The sequence below is a fragment of the Orcinus orca genome, chromosome 8 (assembly GCF_937001465.1).
Source record: "Orcinus orca chromosome 8, mOrcOrc1.1, whole genome shotgun sequence".
In the NCBI taxonomy this organism is placed as follows: Eukaryota; Metazoa; Chordata; class Mammalia; order Artiodactyla; family Delphinidae; genus Orcinus; species Orcinus orca.
Genome location: NC_064566.1, coordinates 61,964,422 through 61,989,584, shown reverse-complemented (window position 1 = coordinate 61,989,584; position 25,163 = coordinate 61,964,422). Strand labels below are relative to the sequence as shown.

The following is a 25,163-nucleotide window of genomic DNA, read 5'->3' as shown; positions in this document are numbered from 1 at the left end:
GCCAGTGGGCCCTGATTCTCTGTGCGGGAATCTCTCCGCTTTGCTCTCCGCACCCCTGTTGCTGTGCTCTCCACCGCGGCTCCGAAGCTTTCCCCCTCCGCCTGCCGCAGTCTCCGCCTGCGAAGGGGCTTCCTAGTGTGTGGGAATCTTTCCTCCTTCACAGCTCCCTCCCACTGGTGCGGGTCCTGTCCCTATTCGTTTGTCTCTGTTGTTTATTTTTTCTTTTGCCCTAACCAGGTACGTGGGGGGTTTCTTGCCGTTTGGGAGGTCTGAGGTCTTCTGCCAGCGTTCAGTGGGTGTTCTGTAGGAGTTGTTCCACGTGTAGATGTATCTCTGCGTGTTACTCTTCCGCCATCTTCCCGGAAGCGTCCCCCCATCACATTTTATGAGTCCGTATATTCCTCCACCTAAGCACAGCTCACTTATTTATTGAATTTTCCTTCTTTACCATATGCTCCATAAAGATATGTAGTATCTAGATGTAAAACAAGCTTATTATTACTACCCTCTACTAACAATAACAATTATGAATTATTACAAAGGACACATTCCTCACCATTAACATTGGTATGACTTATAATTAAAAATAATAATAACTAGCATTTTAATAATGCTTTCAATTTCAAAAGGCTTATCTTCACATGTAGATAAATTATATTTATCTGGCTTAAGTATCAGAAAAGAACAATAAAAGTGTACTTTTACTTTGTGTGTTCTTTTTCATTACATCCTTGCAAATTGTGGTAATTATCTGAAGCAAATCTTTATCATCTGATAGAAGTCCCGTGAATTAGGTGAGATACTAACACCGTTCTACAGCTGTGACTCCCAAGACTCAGAGCCACCTCCTGTTAGCAGGCACTTGGTTGAGCTTAGCTTGAAACTGTGGTCATCTGACACCAGTCCAGTGCACCCTATGTACCCTGTTGGTACCGTATGTCATGTTTTGATTTAAACAAGAAAGCTGAGCATGGAGATTGATGATATAAGTGTATTTTTATGGTGACTCTATCAATAATCCCTTAAACAGCACTTCAGAGTTTAGTGATGCCTTAAAAATATATCACCTAAATAAAGGTTTCTCTAAAAGGCTTACAAATCACAAAATAGGATTCTTAGCACAAGTACTGAATTCAGTACTTTATTGCAGTTAAGTTAGACATGTTAAGGATCATTGATACATGAAATCATGTTAGTTGATGACATGTCTTAAGCCCCATTAAACAGAAAATGAAAAATACCAGCTTATCATAGAAGGAGCAAGCGTGGGCTGCAGAGTCAGTAAAATTCTTGCTGCAATCCCAGTTAGGATGCTTTCTTGTAGGGTAACTTATAGATGAGTTTCTTACTCTCTGTGAGCCTCAGTTTTCTCTCCTGTAATGGGCATAGCAACACATCCATCCGTATTTGTTATAGCAACTAGTGATAATGTACTGAGTCCAGAATAACCTTTAGCATATTTTGTAGCTCAGTAAATCACAGCTGTGGTTAATATGATTATTTATTAACATTATTTGTAGTATTTATATATTATAATTGAGTGTACAATAAGTAAAGATAAAAGATGTTGTATTAGAATCACCTCCTCCCCTTTTAGCACTAATCAGAACTCTTAAAGGAAAGCACTTCGTTCTCTCTAAAAGGCCAATTAGAATTGAATTTATTGGAGTTACAACAAAAGAATAGGTTAGCTTGAGATACATTTCTTATGTAAAAAGAAGTGCCTGGCAAATTGTTTAGAATGTTAAATCTCTGTGCTCCTTGTTTCATTTCTTTGTACCTCAGTTTCTGATGTGACAGGAAAGGCCTCTAAAATCTATCCTGTACAACTCTACATTCTGGGATTCTATGAAATGCCCTAGAGAGAGTCATCACCACAAGCTTACAATCTGGAAGGGGAGACAAGTAAACAAGTCTTTCTGTACCTTGACTCAAGAGATTTCACAGGGGTACAACATGTTTTGGTGTCCTCTGGGAGCCTGGAGGAGAGACCAGTTCTGCTTCTAGGTTAGGAGGATTCTCAGGTGGTTCCCACCAGGACCTGAAAGGCCAGTTGCTGAGGAAGCCTGGTTCCAAAAACCTAGGCCTTAGCGAAATACAAAAACCAAAGAATAATTTCTTGTGCCTTGATAAGAGTAGAAATGACATACCTAGTTTCTTTTAGCACTGCACCAAAAAATTATTCTCGAAGACTTCTCCTATACTTGTAAACATGGTAATAAACACTTTGATGATAAACATATCAGCTGGTGTAGATTGCTGCACATCATATGTAGAATATAACATATTTTTTACTTATTTGCAGCAAAACCAAGGCAAGTGCCCAGCCCAGAATTGTTCAGTGGAAGCCCCTGCTTGGATGCCTGTTCACCACTGTACTGTGAGTTTATTTGATTAGTCTAAGATTGGCAAGATTAAAGTATAATTATTTTTATATGTTGGAACAACCTTAGTGGAATGGGCTAGAATACTCTCTGAAATTCTAGAGTAGAGCAAACATTTTGAAAGGAGAAAGAATGTCTTCTCAGAAAGCTCTGCATTATAAGAAGCACCGGTGATTAGGGATTACATGTATTTCTTTTTTGGAGTGAGAGTAACTTGTAAAGGATTTGTCGAAATGGGTTATTGGCGGTTTAGAATTGAATACTCTTTAAAATGAATGTGTTTGCACATGTATTTTTCTCAATAGTTGCATATTCAGCAATACTTGATTTTAGATGCCTTAGAGAAGGATTCTTTCTCTTCTTCCATTGTGTTGACTGTTTAATAGTGATGGGTACATGGATTTGCAATTTTCAAGTCTTCCTGGTATAATAATAGCCTCTGCATTTGTGTGAAATCTTCCATCAGAGAATTTTCAAATGCCTTAGAAACAAACAGGTACTATGTCATCATTCCTGTGTTGTAAATGGGAAACTTAAATGCAAAGGAAGTAAGAATAGTGCATCGGTTGTAAGGTTGGGAATAGATTCTGGATGCCCTGACTGTCCTTTCATGAACTCATTCCATGACGCTGTGCTCTGAATAAGTGAAGAAAGTGGCTGATTGTATGATATGCTTTTATATATACATTGCCTGATAGAAATGACAGTGGTTCCTCTGGGAACCGTGTGTGCTGTAACTGAGGGTTTGCCTGTCATGAAATAATTTGTGTGTGATGGGGACAAAAAGTTCAAAAGTTACTTTTGAGGCATTCCCCTCATTTGACCTACCTTGCAGGCAGTATAAAGTGATATGTGGAGTGCTTTAAATATCCTCATCTATTATTGAGATACAGGCTTCTGAAAGGTGCAGCTGGACTCTCATAGCATGACTTATGACTGTGTTAAAAGGCAGTAGGCCTGGAGGAGCCTACTTTTCACTCAGATTGTGTGAGAGAATGAAGCCTCTTTCCTTGACTTTTGCTTATCTGTGGAAGGTGAGAAGGTGGGATCACCTTTAATGAAGGAGTGATGATAATGCTAAGTTTTGGACGCATTCCTGCAGTGCAGAGGCAGCTCAGCTTGCTGGAGACATGGAGAATAAAAATGTCACACTTTTGTGAGCAGGTGGTCAGAGGGGAGTGCCTGCTTAGAGACTCTGCTGATGCCAGAGAAAGGACGAGTTTTAATAATTCTATTTCTTCATCAATCACTCCTTTTATTGTATCCTTAATGATATTATCTCACAATTACTGATTTATAATGCCTATTTCTCCAAGAAGACCATGTGCTCTTCAGGTTCCTAGTATACCTACACCTAGGTAAATCCCTGGGTACATGGTAGAAGCTCTGTGAGTGTATATTTAATAAATGAATCTTCAATCTGTTGATTTCCTCTTTATAATAAATTTTAATAAATTATTTTGTAACTCTCACATTTCTCGCTGAATAGGAATAAATATATTTTTACTTTGTTAGTTGGGTGGTTTCCGTTTCTCACCTTCAAGTGTCCTTTTATACTTTCTCCTTCAGAGTACCATTGAATATGCGTTTTGAGCAATTTTGTTTTCAAACTAGACAAAATTTAGTAGTTAGATTCAGCTGTGTCAGGCACTATGGCAATTGCTAGAGATACAAAGGTAGATGGATAGTGGTCCCATTTTATCAAATATATCCATGTATTCCAATTAGTAGCTGATCCTCCAATACACTGATAATTTCAGCTCAAAATAAAAGAAATTTGACATTTTAGTTACTTTGTGCAGTCTTATTGCAAGTAAATCCATGATTAGAATTCTGTCTTTTGGATTATTAAAAACAGCTCATCCTTCATAATTACTGTGGAGTTACCGCTGAGGATCTGAGAATCCCACATTAGGTCTTCCTGTTGTAGAACACTAAAGACCAAATAGATGACTACATTTAAGACCCTTCCTGAAGATCACAAGTCTGAAATGCCAACACTTCAGTCTGATTTTCAGTTCTATGGTCAGGTGAGAGCATCAAAAAGATGTTTCTTCTTGTTTCTGCCATAGAATTGGTAGCTGCTGGTTGCGTAGATTTCCTTTGCCATTTACTTAAAAGTAATACATCTCCCAGTGGGGCAAGCACTTTCTGGAGGAATTGCACAACCCGTAATGATTCTGCTTTCTCTGTCAGTAACCCCAGTCTACAAAAGTAGGCTCCTAGTGGCCATGTTTGGGCTCTGCGAGTCTGTGCCTGGCCATGACTGACTGATCCGAGAGGTAAATATCTGATCCCAGGTGAGCCTGTTGGGTTCTCTCTCCTGGGTATTTGAAATTTGTACCAGAGAGATATCAAACTGGTAGCCATCAGTATTGAATCATATGAATGACAATAGTTTGGAAAATATTCTATGAACCTCAGTTGCTGAGATTCCTTGAGTTGCCGAGATTCCTTGAGTTGCTGTATATCTGCCCTTTGAGGTTTAGCTTGCTTAAATCTCTCTTTGATTTTGTGAGAAGGGCTCAATAACCTGCTGATAATCAGTAAGTTACATTTTTTTCCTTAAGTTATCTAGATTTTGTTTTATTTTGTTTGTTTGGGGGAATTTATTGCTCTTTGATTTATTTGCAGCCAAAAAGTAAACTCGCTTAACTAACATCTCTTGGTCAGCAACATTTATGGAGCTCCCACCAGAATTGATGTAATGAGTAGTTGTCTCAGACAGAATGAAGCACTCAGAACTGTGGGATTTTGATAATTTATAATAGTCCATTCATTTCAAATATCTGGTTATATATAACACTTGGGTACATAAAAATGAGCAAAGAATAGTTTGGTAATGACTTAACTCACATTATAAACTGAGAAATATGGCTAGTTAACAATACAGTAATAAAAGTATATTTACATAACAAAAACTATATACAATATGTAAAGTAGTTCTGGTATTAATTTCCATTTTCTCATCTCTCAGGAAATAGAGAAAATCTTAGCCTCTAGCCTCCTGCGTTTAAGAGAATGTCTTGTCCCCCTCAAATCCTCTATGGGCTGAAGCAGGTTATAAATAAATTAATACATACTTACATTCATGATAAATGGATAGTCTCTGTTATCTTTGTGCATTTTTAAATTCACTTGATTCTTTCCTACATTTCTCTCCCCGTGCCCTATTCTTTCTTGGTGTTTTGCTCTGGAATAATTGTATCCTTATAGCTGGGCTTTGTTACTATATTCAAAACAGTCCTGGTCTTTGTGTGTGCTTTTGCCTCCAGGTTCATTTTAAGTGCAGAGGTTTTATCATTGGTTTTTCCAAGAAACTTTCTCTCTCCAAATTGTTTTTCAAATGCCTGTCAACAGCTACATATTGCCTTAAAAATGACTTCTATTACTACTTGATCACTCTCCTCTTGGATGCTCTCTTTTTTTGGCACTGCACATCTCTGTAATAATGGGACCAAGAAGTGTTTTCAAAGACTTTTCCTTTTAGTCAGAATTACAATGTACAGATTGGGATTCAAGCTGAATAGAAAATTTACCTCCAGCAATTATACAGAAACATGGGCATATTTATACTTTGTGAATAATTATAAGTGAAATATCTTCTCTAGTGAGAAGTGTGACAGTTTTGTTTATTTATCTTTCCTTGTATGGCTACATTAAGCATTAGAATGATACCCTTCCTCACCTCTACACTTTACATTTAATTGGGTTGTATGCCCATTGATTTGTACGATCACCAATATGAACACAGTGGTTACCTGAACCCCTGCCACTTAGAAACAAATGAGAAGAGACCCACAGGTTCTGGGACTCAGGTGAAGACAGGCAGATGTCTGAATCTGGAGTGAACTAGGCTAAGAATCAGTTCCTGTCAGTTGGAAATAAAGAACCTTAGATTTGACCAGCTGCAGGAGGCTTGAGCAGCTGCTGCATTTCAGGGCAGGTCTCTGGACCACTCAGTATGACTATGGCCTATGAGTGGATTTGGTCACTTTGAGGAATGTCCCCAAACGCAATCCTTAGTTATTAAGCATTACTCAGAAATGGCTGTAATGTATAATTTTACTGATTAGACATATGATATATAAATATACATATTTGTCTAGAATAATTGCTTTGTTTCTCTTTATGTTTGCACACCCCTTAGTTCCTGGAAATTTAAAAATAATGTAATGAGAGGAGTTTCTAAAAGCTAAGTTGAAAAAAAAATCCCTGCTGTTATGGAGCTTATCATGGATATTGTTATTTCTGCATATCTGTATTGTTATGTAGTATTCACCCATAAATAGATATGGGAAATATTTTAAAAAATCATATAAGCATTTGCAAATAAGAACACTGTACTCTGAATACATCAACCCTTATTTACTCATTCAAGGAGCATTTACTGAGCATATTTTGTAAGTTGTAACTGACCCTTTGATTCCTCAGGATAGAGCAGGGAACAATACATGCATATAATCATTATACTCTGTAATACATGCTATATAATGGTCTGTACAAAAAGCTATAACTTTTCAGAATGGAGATTTGCCTCAAGATGGATTTTGGAAGACAGAATATGCAGTTTTTGGTAATAGTTAAGTATAAAAGCTTTAGAATTGTATAAGTTTTGTGTTAAAATACAAATTCTGCCACTTACTAGACGTATAACATTGGACAATCTACTTAATCTCTCTGAGTTTACACGTGTAACAGGATATTTTGAGATTTACATGAGATAATGCATGCCATGTGTTAACACAGCACCTGCCACGTGGTAATTGCTTGAAAAGTGGTAAGAGAAAAGAAAGAAAAGGATAGGTCATTCTAGAAAGTGATGGGGAAGGATGAATTGGTGAAGCAAAACATAAAGAACAGGCAATAACTCATTATTAATTTAGGGCTATTTAGGAGGGCCCTTTCTTCCAAAAGGATTCTGGCTTGTTCAGGAAGAGTTTCCAGGAGTTAATACACAACTCTTTAAGACTGTAAAAGGAGAAATCCTGAAGCTCTTGAAAAGAAACATTTGCCCTCTGACAGGCAAGAACTGATGATATGGAGTGTCATATTGAGATGTTTGTATTCTGAGTAATATAAAGCCATTTTTGAAGAGTGGGGCTAGATACTCTTTTTAATTTAAAACCATATTAACATTTCACTACAATGTCTCTCTAGATTATGAAAGTAATTTTTCTCTTTTATGGGAAATCAATAAAAACAGATGTTCCTGTAAGAAACCAGAGGAGATGTTCTTTTAAAGTGTTTATTGTTTCAGCATGTTCTCCCAGACTGCCTCCCATTACCCACAATTGGGATCAATCCCTCTAATTGAAACCAGTTAATACAATGTGCATAAGCTATTCTATACTAGTGCAAAGGTTTTTTTCACCCTGCTTTGGTAGCTTCTCCCCCACCTTTTTTTCTCCACAGTTCATTGTGTGACTTCCTTTTGTATACAGCCCAAATAAATACCCAGACCATGGTACTTAGAAACATCCAATGCAGTCATAAAACAAATAATGTTGTGTCTGCTCTCTGGGTGTTGTAGAGTTCCTAGGAACACAGACCCACTGGGCAAACTCTGCTGCTGGGAAATTACACCCAGGATGGCTTTGACGGGTATTGTCTTTCCAAAGACTGGATGTAATTTTTATTTTTTAGGGCAAGGTTTTCATACCATCAGTGGTTAGTTCCCTTACAGAACAAAAAGTTAGGATGTTATCAGATGATCACAGTTTTAGGAAAATTTTGGAAAATTACAGAGTACAGGGCTTTAAATTGGTCTACACTGGGATTAGAGTACATCTGGCCATATGGGTGGTAGCCGTAGGGTTAGAAAAGAATTCAGAGGGGAAATTTCCTTAGAGAAAATCACAATGCACTTTAAGAGATGTGAGCTCTGTGGAATGGCTCTGATTCCAACTTGGATGTAGTTAGGGCTTTGAATCAAGGAAAGTATGAGGAAGACTAGGTTGATACAATGGATATATTGCTTTTTTCCCCTCTCTTCTGGCCATTATAGTACTTTCGACTTGTACTGGTTTCCTCTCTAGGTTCGAAAGAACCAGCTGGGAACTGCAGGATTCATATCAAATAATTTTGTTACACTGATCTTTGAAGCATGCTCAGAAAGGGAACCCACAGTATTTGTGGGTTTGGGGGGGGGTTCATGGGAGAGATGAAAGGGCATTTCCAGTGAGCACACATAAAAAACACACAGAGTAAAGAACTAAAGACATGTAAACATGTACCCAGCATGCCCTGTGCAGAGATGAAGGTTTCAAGTCCTGAGGTTGCTGGCAAGATCTGAGAAGCTATCCATCAGTGTTCTTATTTTTTTCCCACATCTGAGAAGCTATCCATCAGTGTTCTTATTTTTTTCCCACAGATTTACTGAAATATAATTCACACACTATTATAATTTAACCTTTTAAAGCACACAGTTCAGTGACTTCAGTACATTCAGAGTTGTGCTACTCTCACTACTACCAATTTTAGAACATTTTCATGAGCTCAAAAGAAACCCCATGTCCATTATAAGCCGCTCCCCACTCCTCTTCCCTCCAGCTCCTGGCGATCACTAATCTGCTTCCCATCTCTACGGATTTGCTTATTCTAGACATTTCCTATGAATGGATTATAAAATACATGGCCCTTTGTGATTAGCTTCTTTCACTTAACTAGGATTTTCAAGGTTTAGCCATGTTGTAGCATATATCAGTTCTTCATTACTTTATCTTGATGAGTAATATTCTGTCATATGGCCATACCACATTGTGTTTATCCATTCATCAGTTGGTAGACATCTGTGTTGTTTGCCCTTTTTCATCATGTGAATAATGCTACTGTGAGTATTCACATGCAACTTTTTGTATGGACATATGTTTTTACTTCTCTTGGATGTATACCTAGGAGAGGAATTACTGAGTTGTATGGTAACTGTGTTTAACCTTTTGAGGAACTGCCAGACTGTTTTGTAAAGCAGTTACACTATTTTACATTCCCACCGGCAATGTGCGAGGGTTTCAATTCTCCACATCCTCACAACGTTTGCTATTATCTGTCCTTTTTATTGTAGTCATACTAGTGGGTATGAAGTGATATCTCACTGTGGTTTTGATTTGCACTTCCCTAATAATTAGTGGTGTGTTGAGCATCTTTTCATGTACTTTTAGGCTATTCTTTTATCTTTGGAGAAATGTCTATTTAGATTTTTTACCTATTTAAAAAATTTTTTTTTGTCTTTAAGTCTTTGAGCTGTAAGAGTTCTCTATATGTTTTTTTTTTTTTTAACATCTTTATTGGGGTATAATTGCTTTACAATGGTGTGTTAGTTTCTGCTTTTTAACAAAGTGAATCAATCATACATAAACATATGTTCCCATATGTCTTCCCTCTTGCGTCTCCCTCCCTCCCACCCTCCCTATCCCACCCCTCCAGGCTGTCACAAAGCACCGAGCCAATATCCCTGTGCCATGCGGCTCTATATGTTTTTAATACTAATTCCTTATTAGATATGTGATTTGCAAATATTTTGTACCATTCCGTGGATTGTGTTTTTACTTTTTGATACTCTCATTTGAAGCACAAAAATTTAAAATTTTGTTTTTATATATATACTATATATATACAGTATATATATATACACACACATATATATATCACATCTTCTTTATCCATTCATCTGTTTTTTTGGAATTTTTGAATTTTATTTTATTTATTTTTTTATACAGCAGGTTCTTATTACTCATCCATTTTATACACATCAGTATATACATGTCAATCCCAATCTCCCAGTTCAGCACACCCCCACCCCCACCCCCCACTGCTTTCCCCCCTTGGTGTCCATACGTTTGTTCTCTACATCTGTGTTTCTGTTTCTGCCCTGCAAACCGGTTCATCTGTACCATTTTTCTAGGTTCCACATATATGCATTAATATGCGATATTTATTTTTCTCTTTCTGACTTACTTCATTCTGAATGACAGTCTCTAGATTCATCCACGTCTCTACAGATGACCCAATTTCGTTCCTTTTTAAGGCTGAGTAATATTCCATTGTATATACGTACCACATCTTCCTTATCCATTTGTCTGTCGATGGGCATTTAGGTTGCTTCCATGACCTGGCTATTGTAAATAGTGCTGCAAGGAACATTGGGGTGCATGGGTCTTTTTGAATTATGGTTTTCTCGGGGCATATGCCCAGTAGTGGGATTGCTGGGTCATATGGTAATTCTATTTTTAGTTTTGTAAGGAACCTCGATACTGTTCTCCGTAGTGGCTGTATCAATTTACATTCCCACCAACAGTGCAAGAGGGTCCCCTTTTCTCCACACCTGCTCCAGCATTTGTTGTTTGTAGATTTTCTGACAATGCCCGTTCTAACTGGTGAGAGGTGATACCTCATGGTAGTTTTGATCTGCATTTCTCTAATAATTAGTGATGCTGAGCAGCTTTTCATGTGCTTCTTGGCCATCTCTGTGTCCTCTTTGGAGAAATGTCTATTTAGGTCTTCTGCCCATTTTTGGATTGGGTTGTTTGTTTTTTTAATATTGATCTGCATGAGCTGTTTATATATTTTGGAGATTAATCCTTTGTCCGTTGATTCGTTTGCAAATATTTTCTCCCATTCTGAGGGTTGTCTTTTCGTCTTGTTTGTAGTTTCCTTTGCTTTGCAAAAGCTTTTAAGTTTCATTAGGTCCCATTTGTTTATTTTTGTTTTTATTTCCATTACTCTAGGAGGTGGATCAAAAGTGATCTTGTTGTGATTTATGTCAAAGAGTGTTCTTCCTATGTTTTCCTCTAAGAATTTTACAGTGTCCAGTCTTACATTTAGGTCTCTAATCCATTTTGAGTTTATTTTTGTGTATGGTGTTAGGGAGTGTTCTATTTTCATTCTTTTACATGTAGCTGTCCAGTTTTCCCAGTACCACTTATTGATGAAGTCCAGTTTATCTGTTTTTGTGTCACTTGTCATATCTAAGGAGGCTTCATGTGACAAGGTCACAAAAATTTACTTCTATATTTTCTTCTAAGAGTTTTATAGTTTTAGCTCTTACATTTAGGTCTATGATCTATTTTGAGTTAATTTTTATGTATCTATAGTGTATATGGATAGCCAAGTGTCCCTGAACCATCTGCTGAAAAGTATTTTCTTTCCCCATTGAATTGCCTTTGCAGCCTTGTTGAAAATCAATTGACTATTAATGTAAAGGTTTATTTATGGAACTTCAATTCTATTCCATTGAGTTATATGGCTATCTTTATCCAGTACTATCTTGATTACTGTAGCTTTGTAGTAAGTTTGAAACTGAGAAGTGTACATCTTCAACTCTGTTCTTCTTTTGCAAGATGATTTTGGATATTCAGGATCCGTTGCATTTTTATATGAATTTTAGGATATGATTGTCAATTTACAAAAAAGCCATCTGGGATTTTGATAAAGATTGCTTTGAATCTGTGGATTAATTTGTGGAATATTGCCATCTTAACAATATTAAACTTCCGATCCAGTGAATGTTTTTCTATTTATATAGGTCTTCTTTAATTCCTTTCTACAATATTTTATAGTTTTCAGAGTACAAGTTTTTGCTTTTTTTTGTTAAATTTGTTCCTAAGCACTTTATTACTTGTGATGCTATTATAAATGAGTTTGCTTTCTTAATTTCATTTTTGATTGGTCATTGCTAGTGTATGGAAATACAATCAATATTTATTTATTGCTCTTGTACCCTGTAACATTGTTGAACATATTCGTTTTAACAGCTTTTTAGTGAATTCTTTAGGATTTTTCTATATACACGATCATGTCACCTGCATAAAGAGATAGTTTTACCAGTTTTACTTCTTTCTTTCCAGTATGGATGCCTTCTGTTTCATTTTCTTGCCCAGTTGCCTTAGCTAGAATATTCAGTACAATATTGAATAAAATTGGCAAGAACAGACATTCTTGTCTTGTTCTTGATGTTAGGGGAAAATTCAGTGTTTCCTCATTAAATATGATATTAGCTGTGGGATTTTTATAGATGGCTTTTATCATATTGAGGAAGTTCCCTTCTATTACTATTTTATTGAGTGTTTTTATCATGAAAGGGGGATTTTGTTTGTTTCTGTGTTTATTTTGATATTTGTTTTTAACACTTAAAATTTTCATGTGTTGAGAGAGTGCCTTGGCTTTCTATTGAGAAAACTAAGCAAAACTTTTCTAGGACTCCTGGAAGTATAATCTACCTACTCATAATCCACATCTGATTTTGCCAAAGGATAGCGCTTCCCTTATTTGACAGATAAGAATACTGAAGCTCAGAGAAGTGAAATATTTTTTGGCATCACAAAAAATATTTTTTGGAATCCTTTGGGTACGCAGTCTGGTGTTGTTTCTGATATAATTCACCATCTCTCCAGAATAAATTTATGCTCTTGAGTTTCCTGTGAAAAATAATGAATTCAAAAGAGACTGGTTTTTTTTTTGGTAGCTGTGCCTTGTGTCATGAAAGGTGCTGCCTGGATTCTATACATTGAATGTTGGGTAACATTGCATTGTTGGACAACCATATTGGCAACCACAGTAAGACATTGAAGGTCTTCCTTCACAGCACTGTCAGGATTTCTAATCTTATATGATTTATTTGGAGAAGAAGACCATGTAGATAACTACTATTATAAAGAGAGTTATAATAAACCTGACTCTTTAGAAATTTAGTTATGTCCTTCCGTTCAGAGCTAATGGAATTTTAATAATGGGTTTTCTATAAGAGGATTTCTAGGCTCTATCTTCCTTCTTTGTTTCATCATTTGATGTAGCAATTAAATATGAAATTTTCTCTCAGAGGTCATTCCATGACAGAGCTATAAGCTACAAGATTGTTTTTCACAGGTTTATAGAGGGATGCTGATATAGAATATGGTGATTCAATAATTTGTAAATTATTAAGAATACAAAAAAGCTATACTGTGATGGGTCTATGGATTTTCCTATCCAAGGACTTTGTCTCTGTGTCCAGAAAAATTCCTGGAAGAATTGAGTTTTTGTTCTCTCTGACATCAATTTAAGGAAGCTTCAGCTATATTTACTGACCAATGTTTTACTTACTTAGTATCCAACAACCTCTATTATGTAGTACACACTGAGAATTATCTAGAAATAAACAAAAGTTATGTTGAAGTGAACTAAATCAATATTTCACAGCTCATTTACAGTGTACCTACCTATTCCATGACCTCACTGTGTGAGCTTCTTATTATTTCTCAAATACATGTATTTGAACAAGAGAGACCCATTATACCTTGTTTCTGAGCCTATTTAGATACATTTCTAAAAATCATGGCTACTTATTACCTAACCCATTAGAGGATCCAGATAGTTAGAACAGGTGTATAGAAATTCAGGAGAAAGCATTACTAAAGCCTGGTGTATTAGCAGCCATGGGGCGTGTCAGTCAACAGTGAGGAAAGAAGCAAATGTTTAAAACAAGCACAAGCCCTTAAATTCTATGATGTAATTGAGTGGTGGGACCTGGGTACATCACAACTTAGTATTCTAACTGACATTCATAAATGTTGGCCATGGGTCAATACATAAAAATCTAAAATTATGTCCAAAGATTTTTTTGGAGAAGAATTACCTTTGTGACATCTACCTGCAGCTACTAAAACATTTGCAAACTATTTAAAATGTTCAAAATATAAAAACATCGTATACTTCAAAGGATAAACTTGAATTATTGGGTAGATTCATGTTTGGAAGCACCTCTTTCTTTGATGGTTTTGATTGATGAGCAGAGAGCTGGCACGTTTCCACTCATACAAACTCTCAGGGCAGTGGATTCCTCTCTCCTCCAACTTAAGTAGTTGAGTTATTGGTTTGAATTTGTGGTGGAGGCAAAGGTGGTATTGAGGGAGGCAGAGAGACTGACAGCAAAATAGGGAGGGATACGTGAAAGGAGATTTGCTTTGGGTTTTGTAGTGATTTTTAACAGTACAAGGTATTGACACTTGTTGGCATTACCTGAGTTTTTAAGTGTAGGTTAATGTTCTTCCTGTTGAACTTTTCACTCATCACTTAAGGAGTCAGTGTTGCATAGTAGTAGGGGCATGAGTTTCGGAGTCAAGCAGAAGTTGAGATCTCCTTTCTCTCACTAGCCATACGAACTTCAGTAAGCATTTCAACAACTCTTTGTCTCCCTTTTCTCATGTGAAGTAGGAATAATAACAGATACCTACCTTGCTAGACTACTTTCAGAATTAAAGACAATGTATGTGATATGCCTAAATCAGTGCCTAGCACATAGTAGGTACTCAATACATGTTGTTTTTGTAATTATTATGGCATTATTATTATCAGCACTGTAGAATTCTGAAGATGGTTACAGTTTGAGATCTATATTTACCCCACAAAGGCACTTGAGCAATGAACTCTCAGATAGGTTGGCCTACTTTCAACTTACCTCAGATAGTGGATGTAATTGAAAGGTATAGAGTCTGAATGTTTAAATGAGTTAATTTTATTTTAAAAAGCATAAAGGTTTTTTTTTTGACAGTGATTTCTATTACAATTTATATATCTTTGAAAGTCATTTGTGAACTTAGTGTCATTGCTATATTATTTTTTGGTTACTTGAATTCCTGAAAAATACTATGAGAGAATGGGTTTCAGCACTGAGTGTTGAAAGAGCCTCTGAAGGATATATGATTGGTTTGGTTATGGAGTGCTAAGTCTGGTGCAGTTATGATGGAATCTCCTTCCTTTTATATTAACAAAGTAAATGAATGTCTTATGAACTCCTCTGGGTACTTTTCCCTAGCTATCATATTATCCCTTTTAATTTGATGTTTTTAGATCATGTGAAACAAATATAGACATCATCAAGTGCTCTTGATTTGGGTGTTGTTCATAAACCAGCTACAGTTATGAGTTATGAATGACAGCTCTTCCAAGTAAATAATCCTACCTTGAAAACCTCATGCTGCACACATCTCCTTAAAGAAACTTTTCCTACAACAATATTCAGGGGACGTGTATATTGCACAAATTTAGCATTTAAATGAAGGCCATATAACGTATGAACAGGAGTGTACTTTAAGTAGTAATGATTATAGGCTTTAAAAATATTTATTCTTTGTGCATTTTTTGTATATTACCAATTATGTATAATGAACCTAGAAATCCAAGGAAATAACAACAAAGAAATGTTATTTAAATAATTGAATTATACAAAGAAGATATGGAGGTGTTCTCGTCAAAGTCTTCCTTACGCCTGCTTACTAGTCTGACTTTCTGTGCTGCTCTTCTGATTGTGCTTATCCCCTGCTCAGGCTTGCCTCATTAGATTTAGCTTTAGGTAGTCCAAATAGGGGAAGCTATTGCATGAGGCCATGTCTGTAGCAGCAGCCAGCTTCCTACGTCCAATACAGAGCAGGTGTCAATGACAAACCTCTTGAAGCAGCCTCCAGCTACTTCGGATCTCTGCGGAATTGTACAAATGTTTGGACAAACTTGGCCTGAAGAAAACTTTTAACAGGGCTTGACAGAGAAATGCAGCGTTAATTGCTGCAGCTTCTCAAAGAAGTCCTGTTGGCAGCAGGTGGCATAGTCCCCTGACAGCCTCATAAAAACAGCCCCTTCCAGTCTGGATTAATGGACTGGTTTCAGCAACAAAAGGTATAACAAATGTATCTATCAAAACCCCAAACCTAAGCATGATTGGAGGAGGTGGAAAAGGAGCAGGTTTCATAACAACCACTCTTCCATTAAAGCAATGAGGAAAAATGTATACAAACATTTGAGCATTTCATTTACCGATCCATATATTTTCAATCAACTCAGAGCACACACCTCATTGAAAAACTCAATGCCATTCAAGTTTGGATTGGCAATGTCTCCCAACCACAGGAAAAAAAATGCTAACTGATCTTGAGGGCTATTTTATTTTATTGTTTAATTTTTTTTTTTTTTTTTTTTTTTTTTTTGCGGTACATGGGCCTCTCACTGTTGTGGCCTCTCCCGTTGCAGAGCACAGGCTCTGAACACGCAGGCTCAGCGGCCATGGCTCACGGGCCCAGCCGCTCCGCAGCATGTGGGATCTTCCCGGACCGGGGCGCGAACCTGTGTCCCCTGCATCGGCAGGTGGACTCTCAACCACTGCGCCACCAGGGAAGCCCTTGAGGGCGATTTTAGATTGCACTTTGGTGAAGTAAAAATTTTGCGTAATTTAATATCCACAGCTTAATTAAAACATCCCATAAATATCCTCTCTCTAAGTATGCTAATACTCTGTTGAAAAAATCTGTTTCTGCAATGTATTTGGTCATACACCACTGTTCTTTAGGTTGTGTCAGCATTTTCATTAAAAAGTTGTGCTCTGTTTATAACTCGAAAGCAAAAATGCATTCTGAGCTAAAACTTAATGTCCAAAGTCTTTGTCAAAAAGCAGTTTTCTAAAGTATACACAGAATGGAAGTTTTATGACTCTGTGAAAGCTTGAAGTCTATAGGAAGACCTATAAGACACCAACAAAAGAATCTCATGTGTTTCTGTGCATCAGGACAGCCCACAGAATCTGGGAAAGAAGCTAGACTGTGGAAGGGAATACAGCCTTTCTGACACTGTGCTGGAGAATCAGGGTACATAGGGTTATTCTTGGTTGCATTACTTGAAGGACACTGGAAGGATCATGGACTTTGGCGTTACCTGGAACTGGTTAGAGTCATACCTTTACTGCTTACTTAATTTGGGACATTCCTTCACCTCTGAGCCATGTGTGTGGATTGAATGAGATGACAAACATAAAACTGCTGCACACCATTCATTTTCTTCTCTTATGATTTATGATGTTGTTTGAAGCCACTGACTTGCTTTTCCTCCATTGTTTAGAGTATTTTTTTTCTGAGAGTTGGTATTTCTTTGAGTGGCTTTCCTTAAATTTATGTTGCTTAAACATAAAATACTAAGTCAAACAAATGATAAAATCATTCCAAGGCCACGCCCAAAGAAGGCAAAATATTATACAGAGTGTAAGGACATGTCACACAATTGTAGAGTAGATAGAAAATCTCCTGTTTCTTCCCCACCAATCCCTAGTCTTGGAATTTGCTTTGCTTTCTGTAGCCTATACTATGTAGACAGAAGCCCAAACTGCCCAGTAATTCAACATTAGCAGGAATCCCTTGCCTAGGAAAGCCCTTGACAACAGAAATGTGGCCTTTTATAGATGAAGTGAAATGTTCTCTTTACAATTGCCTGTTTAAAGAAAAAAACAATTGAAAAGAGGGAGAATTTTAAATTTCCTGTTGTCAGATGAACTGTTCTCTTGACAAGAGCTAGTTTATTATCTCAACATGTGTTATTTAAACAAGCCTCAGTCTTCTGTAGCACATCTCCATTATTTTTTTGGCTCATCAAAACCTATTTATCCATCTATTTTTCCTCCCTTCATTAATTCTATAAATATTTACAGATTGCCCACTATGTCCCGGGAACTGTACTAAGTCCTATAAATTCACAGTGTGAGAAAATATACACAGACCCTGCCCTCAAGGAGGAAGCAGCAATAAATTAAAGAATCCCATAAGTGAAGATAAAGTTGTAATTTTGATGAGTGCTACAGAAAAGATGTACATGGTATATTGGGAGTGCATTTGAGGATGTACTGATGTAGAGAGGGAGGTCAGAGAAGGCTTCCTTAAGGGAATGCTAATTAAGCTTAAATTTTAAAAGTAGGATCAACTTGGGGAAGGAGGAAGAAGAGTATTCAGGAGGAGGGAACCATATACACAAAGGTTCTATCTTAGACGGGAAAGGAGCTGTAAGGCCAATAGGGCTGGAGGGAGAGCATATGGGGCAGCTTGGTAAGAGAAGGGATTGGGAAGGGAGACACAAACCATCTAATGTTTAGGATTTCTTTGAAGTATTTTAAGTAAATTAGAGAGAGAGGAGTGAATCAGGTAACATGGTCATATTTGGATTTTGAAATCATCACTCTGGATGTTATGTGTAGAACAGGTGGGATGACGTAGAAAAAAAGTTATAGTTAAAAACAAAACAAAACAAAACTAGTTACGAAGCTTTTGCAGAAGTCCAGGCAAGAGACAGTGGTAGCATGAATTAGGGTGGTGGTGGTGATGAAGAAACATTGAACATATATGAAAGTTTTAGGTTTAAACATTCCAGAACATAGATATGAAATGCATATGGGAGTTTTAAGAGGAAAGGAAGTCTCAGAGATGACTCCCGATTACCTGTGTTATATGAAACAGTGGGTAGAAGTATCATTTACTGAATTTGAGAACTCTAGGAAAGCTTCATTTTAGGGGTGGTAGTAGGAGATCAAGGTATTCATTCTGGATAACTTAAGTGTTAAAACTCTTATTTTATTGATTGAAGTACAGTTGATTTATAATATTATAGTAATTTCAGGTGTACAACATAGTGATTCAATATTTTTATAGATTACACTCCATTTAACGTTATTTTTAAATGACTATTTCCCTGTGCTGTATAATATATACTTGTAGCTTATGTACTTAATACATAATACTTTGTACCCTTTAATTTCCTAACCCTATCATGCTTCTCATCCTTCCCTTTCCCCACTGGTAACTGCTAGTTTTTTCTCTAAATTTGGAGTCTGTTTCTGTTTTGTTATATTCTTTCATTAAGTGATAACATTCAATATTTGACTTTGTCTGACTTATTTGACTAAGCATAATACCCTCTAGGTTCATCCATGTTGTTTCAAATGGCAGAATTTCATTCTTTTTAATGGCTGAGTAATATTGCTATATATGTACACATACACATGTGCACACACACACACACACACAGCCACATCTTCTTTATCCATTAATCTGTTGATGGACACACAGGCTGCTTCCTTATCTTGGCTTTTGTAAATAGCACTGTTATTAACATTGGGGTGTGTGTATCTTTTTGAATTAGTGTTTTCATTTTTTCTGGATATATACCCAGGACTGGAATTGCTGGATCATATAGTAGTTCTATTTTTAGTTTTTTAAATAACTTCCATACTGTTTTCCATAGTGACTGCACCAATTTACATGCCTACCAACAGTGCAAAAGTCTTCTCCACATTCTCTCCAACATTTCTTATTTGTAGACTTTTTTTTTTTTTGCAGTACGTGGGCTTCTCACTGTTGTGGCCTCTCCCGTTGCGGAGCACAGGCTCCGGACGCGCAGGCTCAGCGGCCATGGCTCACGGGCCCAGCCGCTCCGCGGCATGTGGGATCTTCCCGGACCGGGGCACGAACCCGTGTCCCCTGCATTGGCAGGCAGACTCTCAACCACTGCGCCACCAGGGAAGCCCCAATTTGTAGACTTTTTGATGATAGCCATTCTGACAGGCGAGAGGTGTTATTTCATTGTGGATTTGATTTGCATTTCTCTGATAATTAGTGATGTTGAACATCTTTTTATGTGCCTGTTAGCCATCTTTATGTGTTCTTTGGAAAAATATCTATTCATGTCTTCTGCCCATTTTTTGAGTTGGCTGTTTGTTTGCTTTTGATATTGAGCTGTATGAATTGTTCATGTTTTGGATATTAACCCCTTGTTGGTCATATCATTTGCACATTACTTTGTCTCATTCAGTAGGTTGTCTTTTCATTTTGTTGATGATATCCTTGGTTTGCAAAAGCTTTTAAATTTAATTAGGTCCAATTTGTTTACTTCTGCTTTTATTTGTTTTGCCTTAGGAAACAGATCCAGAAAAATATTGCTACCATTTATGTCAAAGAGTGTTCTGCCAGTGTTCTCTTCTAGGAGTTTTATGGTTTTAGGTCTTACTTTTAGGTCTTTAATCCATTTTGAAAATATTTTTAGTATGATATGAGAAAATGTTCTAATTTCATTCTTTTACATGTACCTGTCCAGTTTTTCCAGCACTACTTATTGAAGAGGTTATTTTTCTCCATTGTATATTCTTGCCTTCTTTGTTATAGATTAATTGACCATAGGTGCATGGGTTTACTTCTGAGCTTTCTATTCTGTTGCATTCATCTATGTGTCTGTTTTTGTGCCAGTACCATAATGTATTTGTTTTGTTTTGTTTTTTACACATCTTTCACCTTCTTGGTTAAATTTATTCCTGAGTTTTTTATTCTTTTTGATGCTATTTTAAATGGGTTAGTTTTCTTAATTTATTTTTTGGATAGTTCACTGTTAGTATATAGAAACACAATTGATTTTTGTGTGTTGATTTTGTAACCTGCAACTGTACTGAATTGTTTATTAGTTTTAACAGTTTTTTGGTGGAGTCTAGTGTTTTTAAAAAATTTTTTTGAAATAAGTTGATTTACAATGTTGTGTCAATTTCAGGTGTATGGCAAAGTGATTCAGTTATATATGTATGCGTGTGTGTGTATGTGTATATATATATATATATACACATACACACACACAACATATATATTGTTTTTTTACATTCACTTCCATTATAGGTTATTACAAGATATGAGTGTAGTTCCCTGTGCTATACAGTAGGTCCTTGTTGGTTATCTATTTTATATATAGTAGTGTGTATATTTTAATCCCAAACTCCTAAGTTATCCCTCTCCCTACCACCCCTTGTTAACCATAAATTTGTTTTCTATTCTGTGAGTCTATTTCTGTTTTGTAAATAAGTTCATTTGTATCCTTTTGTTTTTAGATTTCTCATGTAAACGGTATCATATCATATTTGTCTTTCTCTGTCTGGCTTACTTCACTTAGTGTGATAATCTCCAGGTCCATCCATGTTGCTGCAAATGGCATTATTTCATTCTTTTTATGGATGAGTAATATTCCATTGTATATATATTTCACATCTTCTTTATTTGTTCATCTGCCGATGGACACTTAGGTTGCTTCCATGTCTTGACTATTGTAAATAGTGCTACTATGAACATTGGGGTGCATGTATCTTTTTTTATATATAAATTTAATTAATTAATTTAATTTGGCTGCATTGGTCTTTGTTGCTGAGCATGGGCTTTCTCTAGTTGTGGCGAGTGGGAGCTACTCTTCATGTGGTGGGCAGGCTTCTCATTGCGGTAGCCTCCCTTGTTGTGGAGCACAGGCTCTAGGCACCCAGGCCTCAGTAGCTGTGGCATGTGGGCTCAGTAGTTGTGGCACATGGGCCCTAGAGTACAGGCCCAGTAGTTGTGGCACACGGGTTTAGTTGCTCCATGGCATGTGGGATCTTTCCGGACCAGGATTTGAACCCGTGTTCCCTGCATTGGCAGGCAGATCCTTAACCACTGCACCACGAGGGAAGCCCCTGAGGTGCTTGTATCTTTTTGAATTATGTTTTTCTCTGTATATATGCCCAGGAGTGGGATTGCAGGATCACATGGTAACTCTAATTTTAGTTTTTTAAGGAAACTCCATATTGTTCTCCATAGTGGCTGTACCAGTTTACATTCCAACCAACAGTGTATGAGTGTTCCTTTTTCTGCACACCCTCTCCAGCATTTATTATTTATAGACTTTTTGATGATGCCATTATGACTGGTATGAGGTGATACATCACTATAGTTTTGATTTGCATTTCTCTGATAATTAGTGATGTTGAGCATCTTTTCATGTGCCTATTTGCCATCTGTATGTCTTCTTTGGAGAAATGTCTTTTTAGATCTTCTGACCATTTTTATATTGAATTGCATGAGCTGTTTGTATATTTTGGAGGTTAATCCCTTGTCAGTCACATCATTTGCAAATATTTTCTCCCCCCCCCCCCAAAAAAAATATATATTTTCTCCCATTCTGTAGGTTGTGTTTATGTTCTGTTTATGGTTTCCTCTGCTGTGCAAAATCTTTTCAGTTTAATTGAGTCCCATTTGTTCATTTTTGGTTTTGTTTCTATTACTCTAGGACATGGGTCCCAAAAGATACTGCTGTGATTTGTGTCAAAGAGTGTTCTGCCTATGTTTTCCTCTAGGAGTTTTATAGCATCTGGTCTTACATTTAGGTCTTTAATCCATTTTGAGTTTATTTTTGTGTATGGTGTTAGAAAATGTTCAAATTTCATTCTGACTATAATACCCAAGGCAATGTACAGATTCAGTGCAATCCCTATCAAATTACAAATTGCATTTTTCACAGAAGTAGAACAAAAATTATAGTTTGTATGGAAACACAGAAGACCCTGAATAGCCAAAGTAATCTTGAGAAAGAAAAAAGGAGCTGGAGGAATCAGGCGCCATGACTTCAGACTATACTACAGAGCTACAATAATCAAAACAGTATGGTAGGGCTTCCGTGGTGGCGCAGTGGTTGAGAGTCTGCCTGCCCATGCAGGGGACACGGGTTCATGCCCCGGTCCAGGAAGATCCCACCTGCCGCGGAGCGGCTGTGTCCGTGAGCCATGGCCGCTGAGCCTGCGCGTCCGGAGCCTGTGCTCCGCAACAGAAGAGGCCACAACAGTGAGAGGCCCATGTACTGCAAAAAAAAAAAATCAAAACAAAAAACAGTATGGTACTGGCACAAAAAAAAGAAATATAGATCCATGGACCAGGATAGAAAGTCCAGAAATAAACCCATGCACATGTTGTCAATTAATCTATGACTAAGGAGGCAAGAATATACAATGGAGAAAAGACAGTCCCTTCAATAAGTGGTGCTGGGAAAACTGGACAGCTACATGTGAAAGTGTGAAATTAGAACATAATGTTTTGATTACTGTAATTTTGTAGTATAGCTTGAAGTCAGGGAATATGAAACCTCTTGCTTTGTTCTTCAAGATTGCTTTGGCTATTCAGAGTCTTTTGTAGTTCCATATGAATTTCAGGATTATTTGTTTTAGTTCTCTGAAAAATGCCATGGGTATTTTGGTAGAGATTGAATTAAACTGTAGATTGTTTTGGGTAGTATGGAAATTTTAACAATATTCTTCCAATCCATGAACATGGGATATCTTTCCATTTATTTGTATCATGTTCAATTTCATCATCAATGTATTACAGTTTTCAGAGTATAAATCTTTCACCTCCTTGGTGAAGTTTATTCCTAGGTTTTTTTGTTTTTTTGGGAGAGGATGCAGTTGTAAATGGGATTGTTTTCTTGAATTCTCTTTCTGATAATATATTATTAGTGTATAGGAAGCAACAGGTTTCTGTATACTAATTTTGTATCCTACAACTTTCCTGAATTCATTTATTAGTTCTAATAGTTTTTTGGTGGGGATTTTAGGGTTTTCTATATATAGTCCCATGTCATCTACAAATAGTGACAGTTTTACTTCTTCCCTTCCAGTTTGGATGCTTTTTATTTCTTTTTCTTGTCTGATTGCTGTGGTTAGGGTTTCCAATATTATGTTTAATAGAAGTGGCAAGAGTGGGCATCCTTATCTTGTTCCTGATTTTAGAGGAAAAGCTTTCACCTTTTCACCGTTGAGTATGATGTTAGCTGTGGGTTTATCATGAATGGCTTTTGAGATATGTTCCACCTTTACCAAATTTGTTGAGAGTTTTTATCATGAATGGATGTTGAATTTTGTCATACGATTTTTCTGCATCTATTGAGATGGTTGTTGATTTTTATCCTTTGATTTGATAACGTGGTATATCACATTAATTGTTTTGTGGATATTGAACCATCCTTGCATCCCTGTTCTAAATCCCACTTGATCATGGTGTGTGATTCTTTTTATATATTGTTGAATTCAGTTTGCTAAAATTTCTTGAGGATTTTTTACATCTATATTTTTTAGAGATTTGGCCTGTAATTTATTGTTTTAGTAGTATCTTCTTATTTAGTAGAATGAATTTGGAAGTATTCCCTCCTCTTTATTTTTTGGAATAGTTTGAGGATAGGTGTTTGTTTTTTCAAAAAACCAGCTCTTGATTTCATTGATCTTTTCTATTGTTTTTTTTTTTAACTCTATTTTATTTATTTCCTTTCTGATCTTTATTTTTTCCTTCCTTCTACTGACTATGGGCTTTTTTTTCCTAAGTCCTTTAGGTAGTAGGTTAGGCCATTTATTTTAGATTTTTCTTGTTTTTTGGGTAAGGCTTGTATCACTATATACTTCTCAGAACTGCTTTGCTGAATCCTGCAGATAATGGAGTGTTGTGTTTTTATTTTCAGTTGTTTTGAAGTATTTTCTGATTTGCTCATTGATTTCTTCATTGACCCATTGGTTTTTTAGTAACATGTTGTTTAGTCTCCATGTACTTTTGTTTTTCCCATTTTTCTTCCTGTAATAGATTTCTAGTTTCAGGCTGTTGTGGTTGGAAAAAAAAAAAAAAAGCTTGATATACTTTCTATGCACTGAAATTTGTTATGACTTGTTTTGTGGCCTAGCATGCGGTCTATCCTGGAGAATGTTCTATGTCCATTTGAAATGAAAGTGTATTTTGACCTTTTTGGCTGGAATGTCCTATAGCTGTCTGTTAAGTCCAACAGGTCTAATGTGTCATTTTAGACTACTGTTTCCTTATTGATTTTCTGTCTGGATGATCTGTCTGTTGATGTAATTGGGGTGTTAAAGTCCCCTACTATTATGGGATTATTGTCAATTTCTACCTTTATGTCTGTTAATATTTGCTTTATATACTTATATGTTCCTATGCTAGGTACATATATGTTAACGAGTGTTATAGCCTATTCTTGTGTTGATCACTTTAGCTTTATATAATGCCTTTGTTTTTCTTTTGTTATAGAGTTTGTTTTATAGTCTGTTTTGTCTGATATGAGTATTACTACCCCCACTTTCTTATTGTTTTCATTGGCATGAAATATCTTTTTGCATTTCCTCACTTTCAGTCTGTGTGTATCTTTAACTCTGAAGTGAATCTCTTA

At 36.5% G+C, this 25,163-nt stretch overlaps 1 protein-coding gene across 9 annotated transcripts in view; it reads left to right on the top strand.

The window, feature by feature from the left end:
* Positions 1-25,163, top strand: part of DLG2 (discs large MAGUK scaffold protein 2) — a 2,044,900-nt gene that overhangs the window by 469,074 nt on the left and 1,550,663 nt on the right. For all 9 annotated transcript variants that reach the window (XM_049713435.1, XM_049713436.1, XM_033431831.2 and 6 more), the window contains one exon: positions 2,306-2,380. In XM_049713435.1, the coding sequence (XP_049569392.1) occupies positions 2,306-2,380 (75 nt within the window). The remainder of the gene's footprint in view (positions 1-2,305; positions 2,381-25,163) is intronic.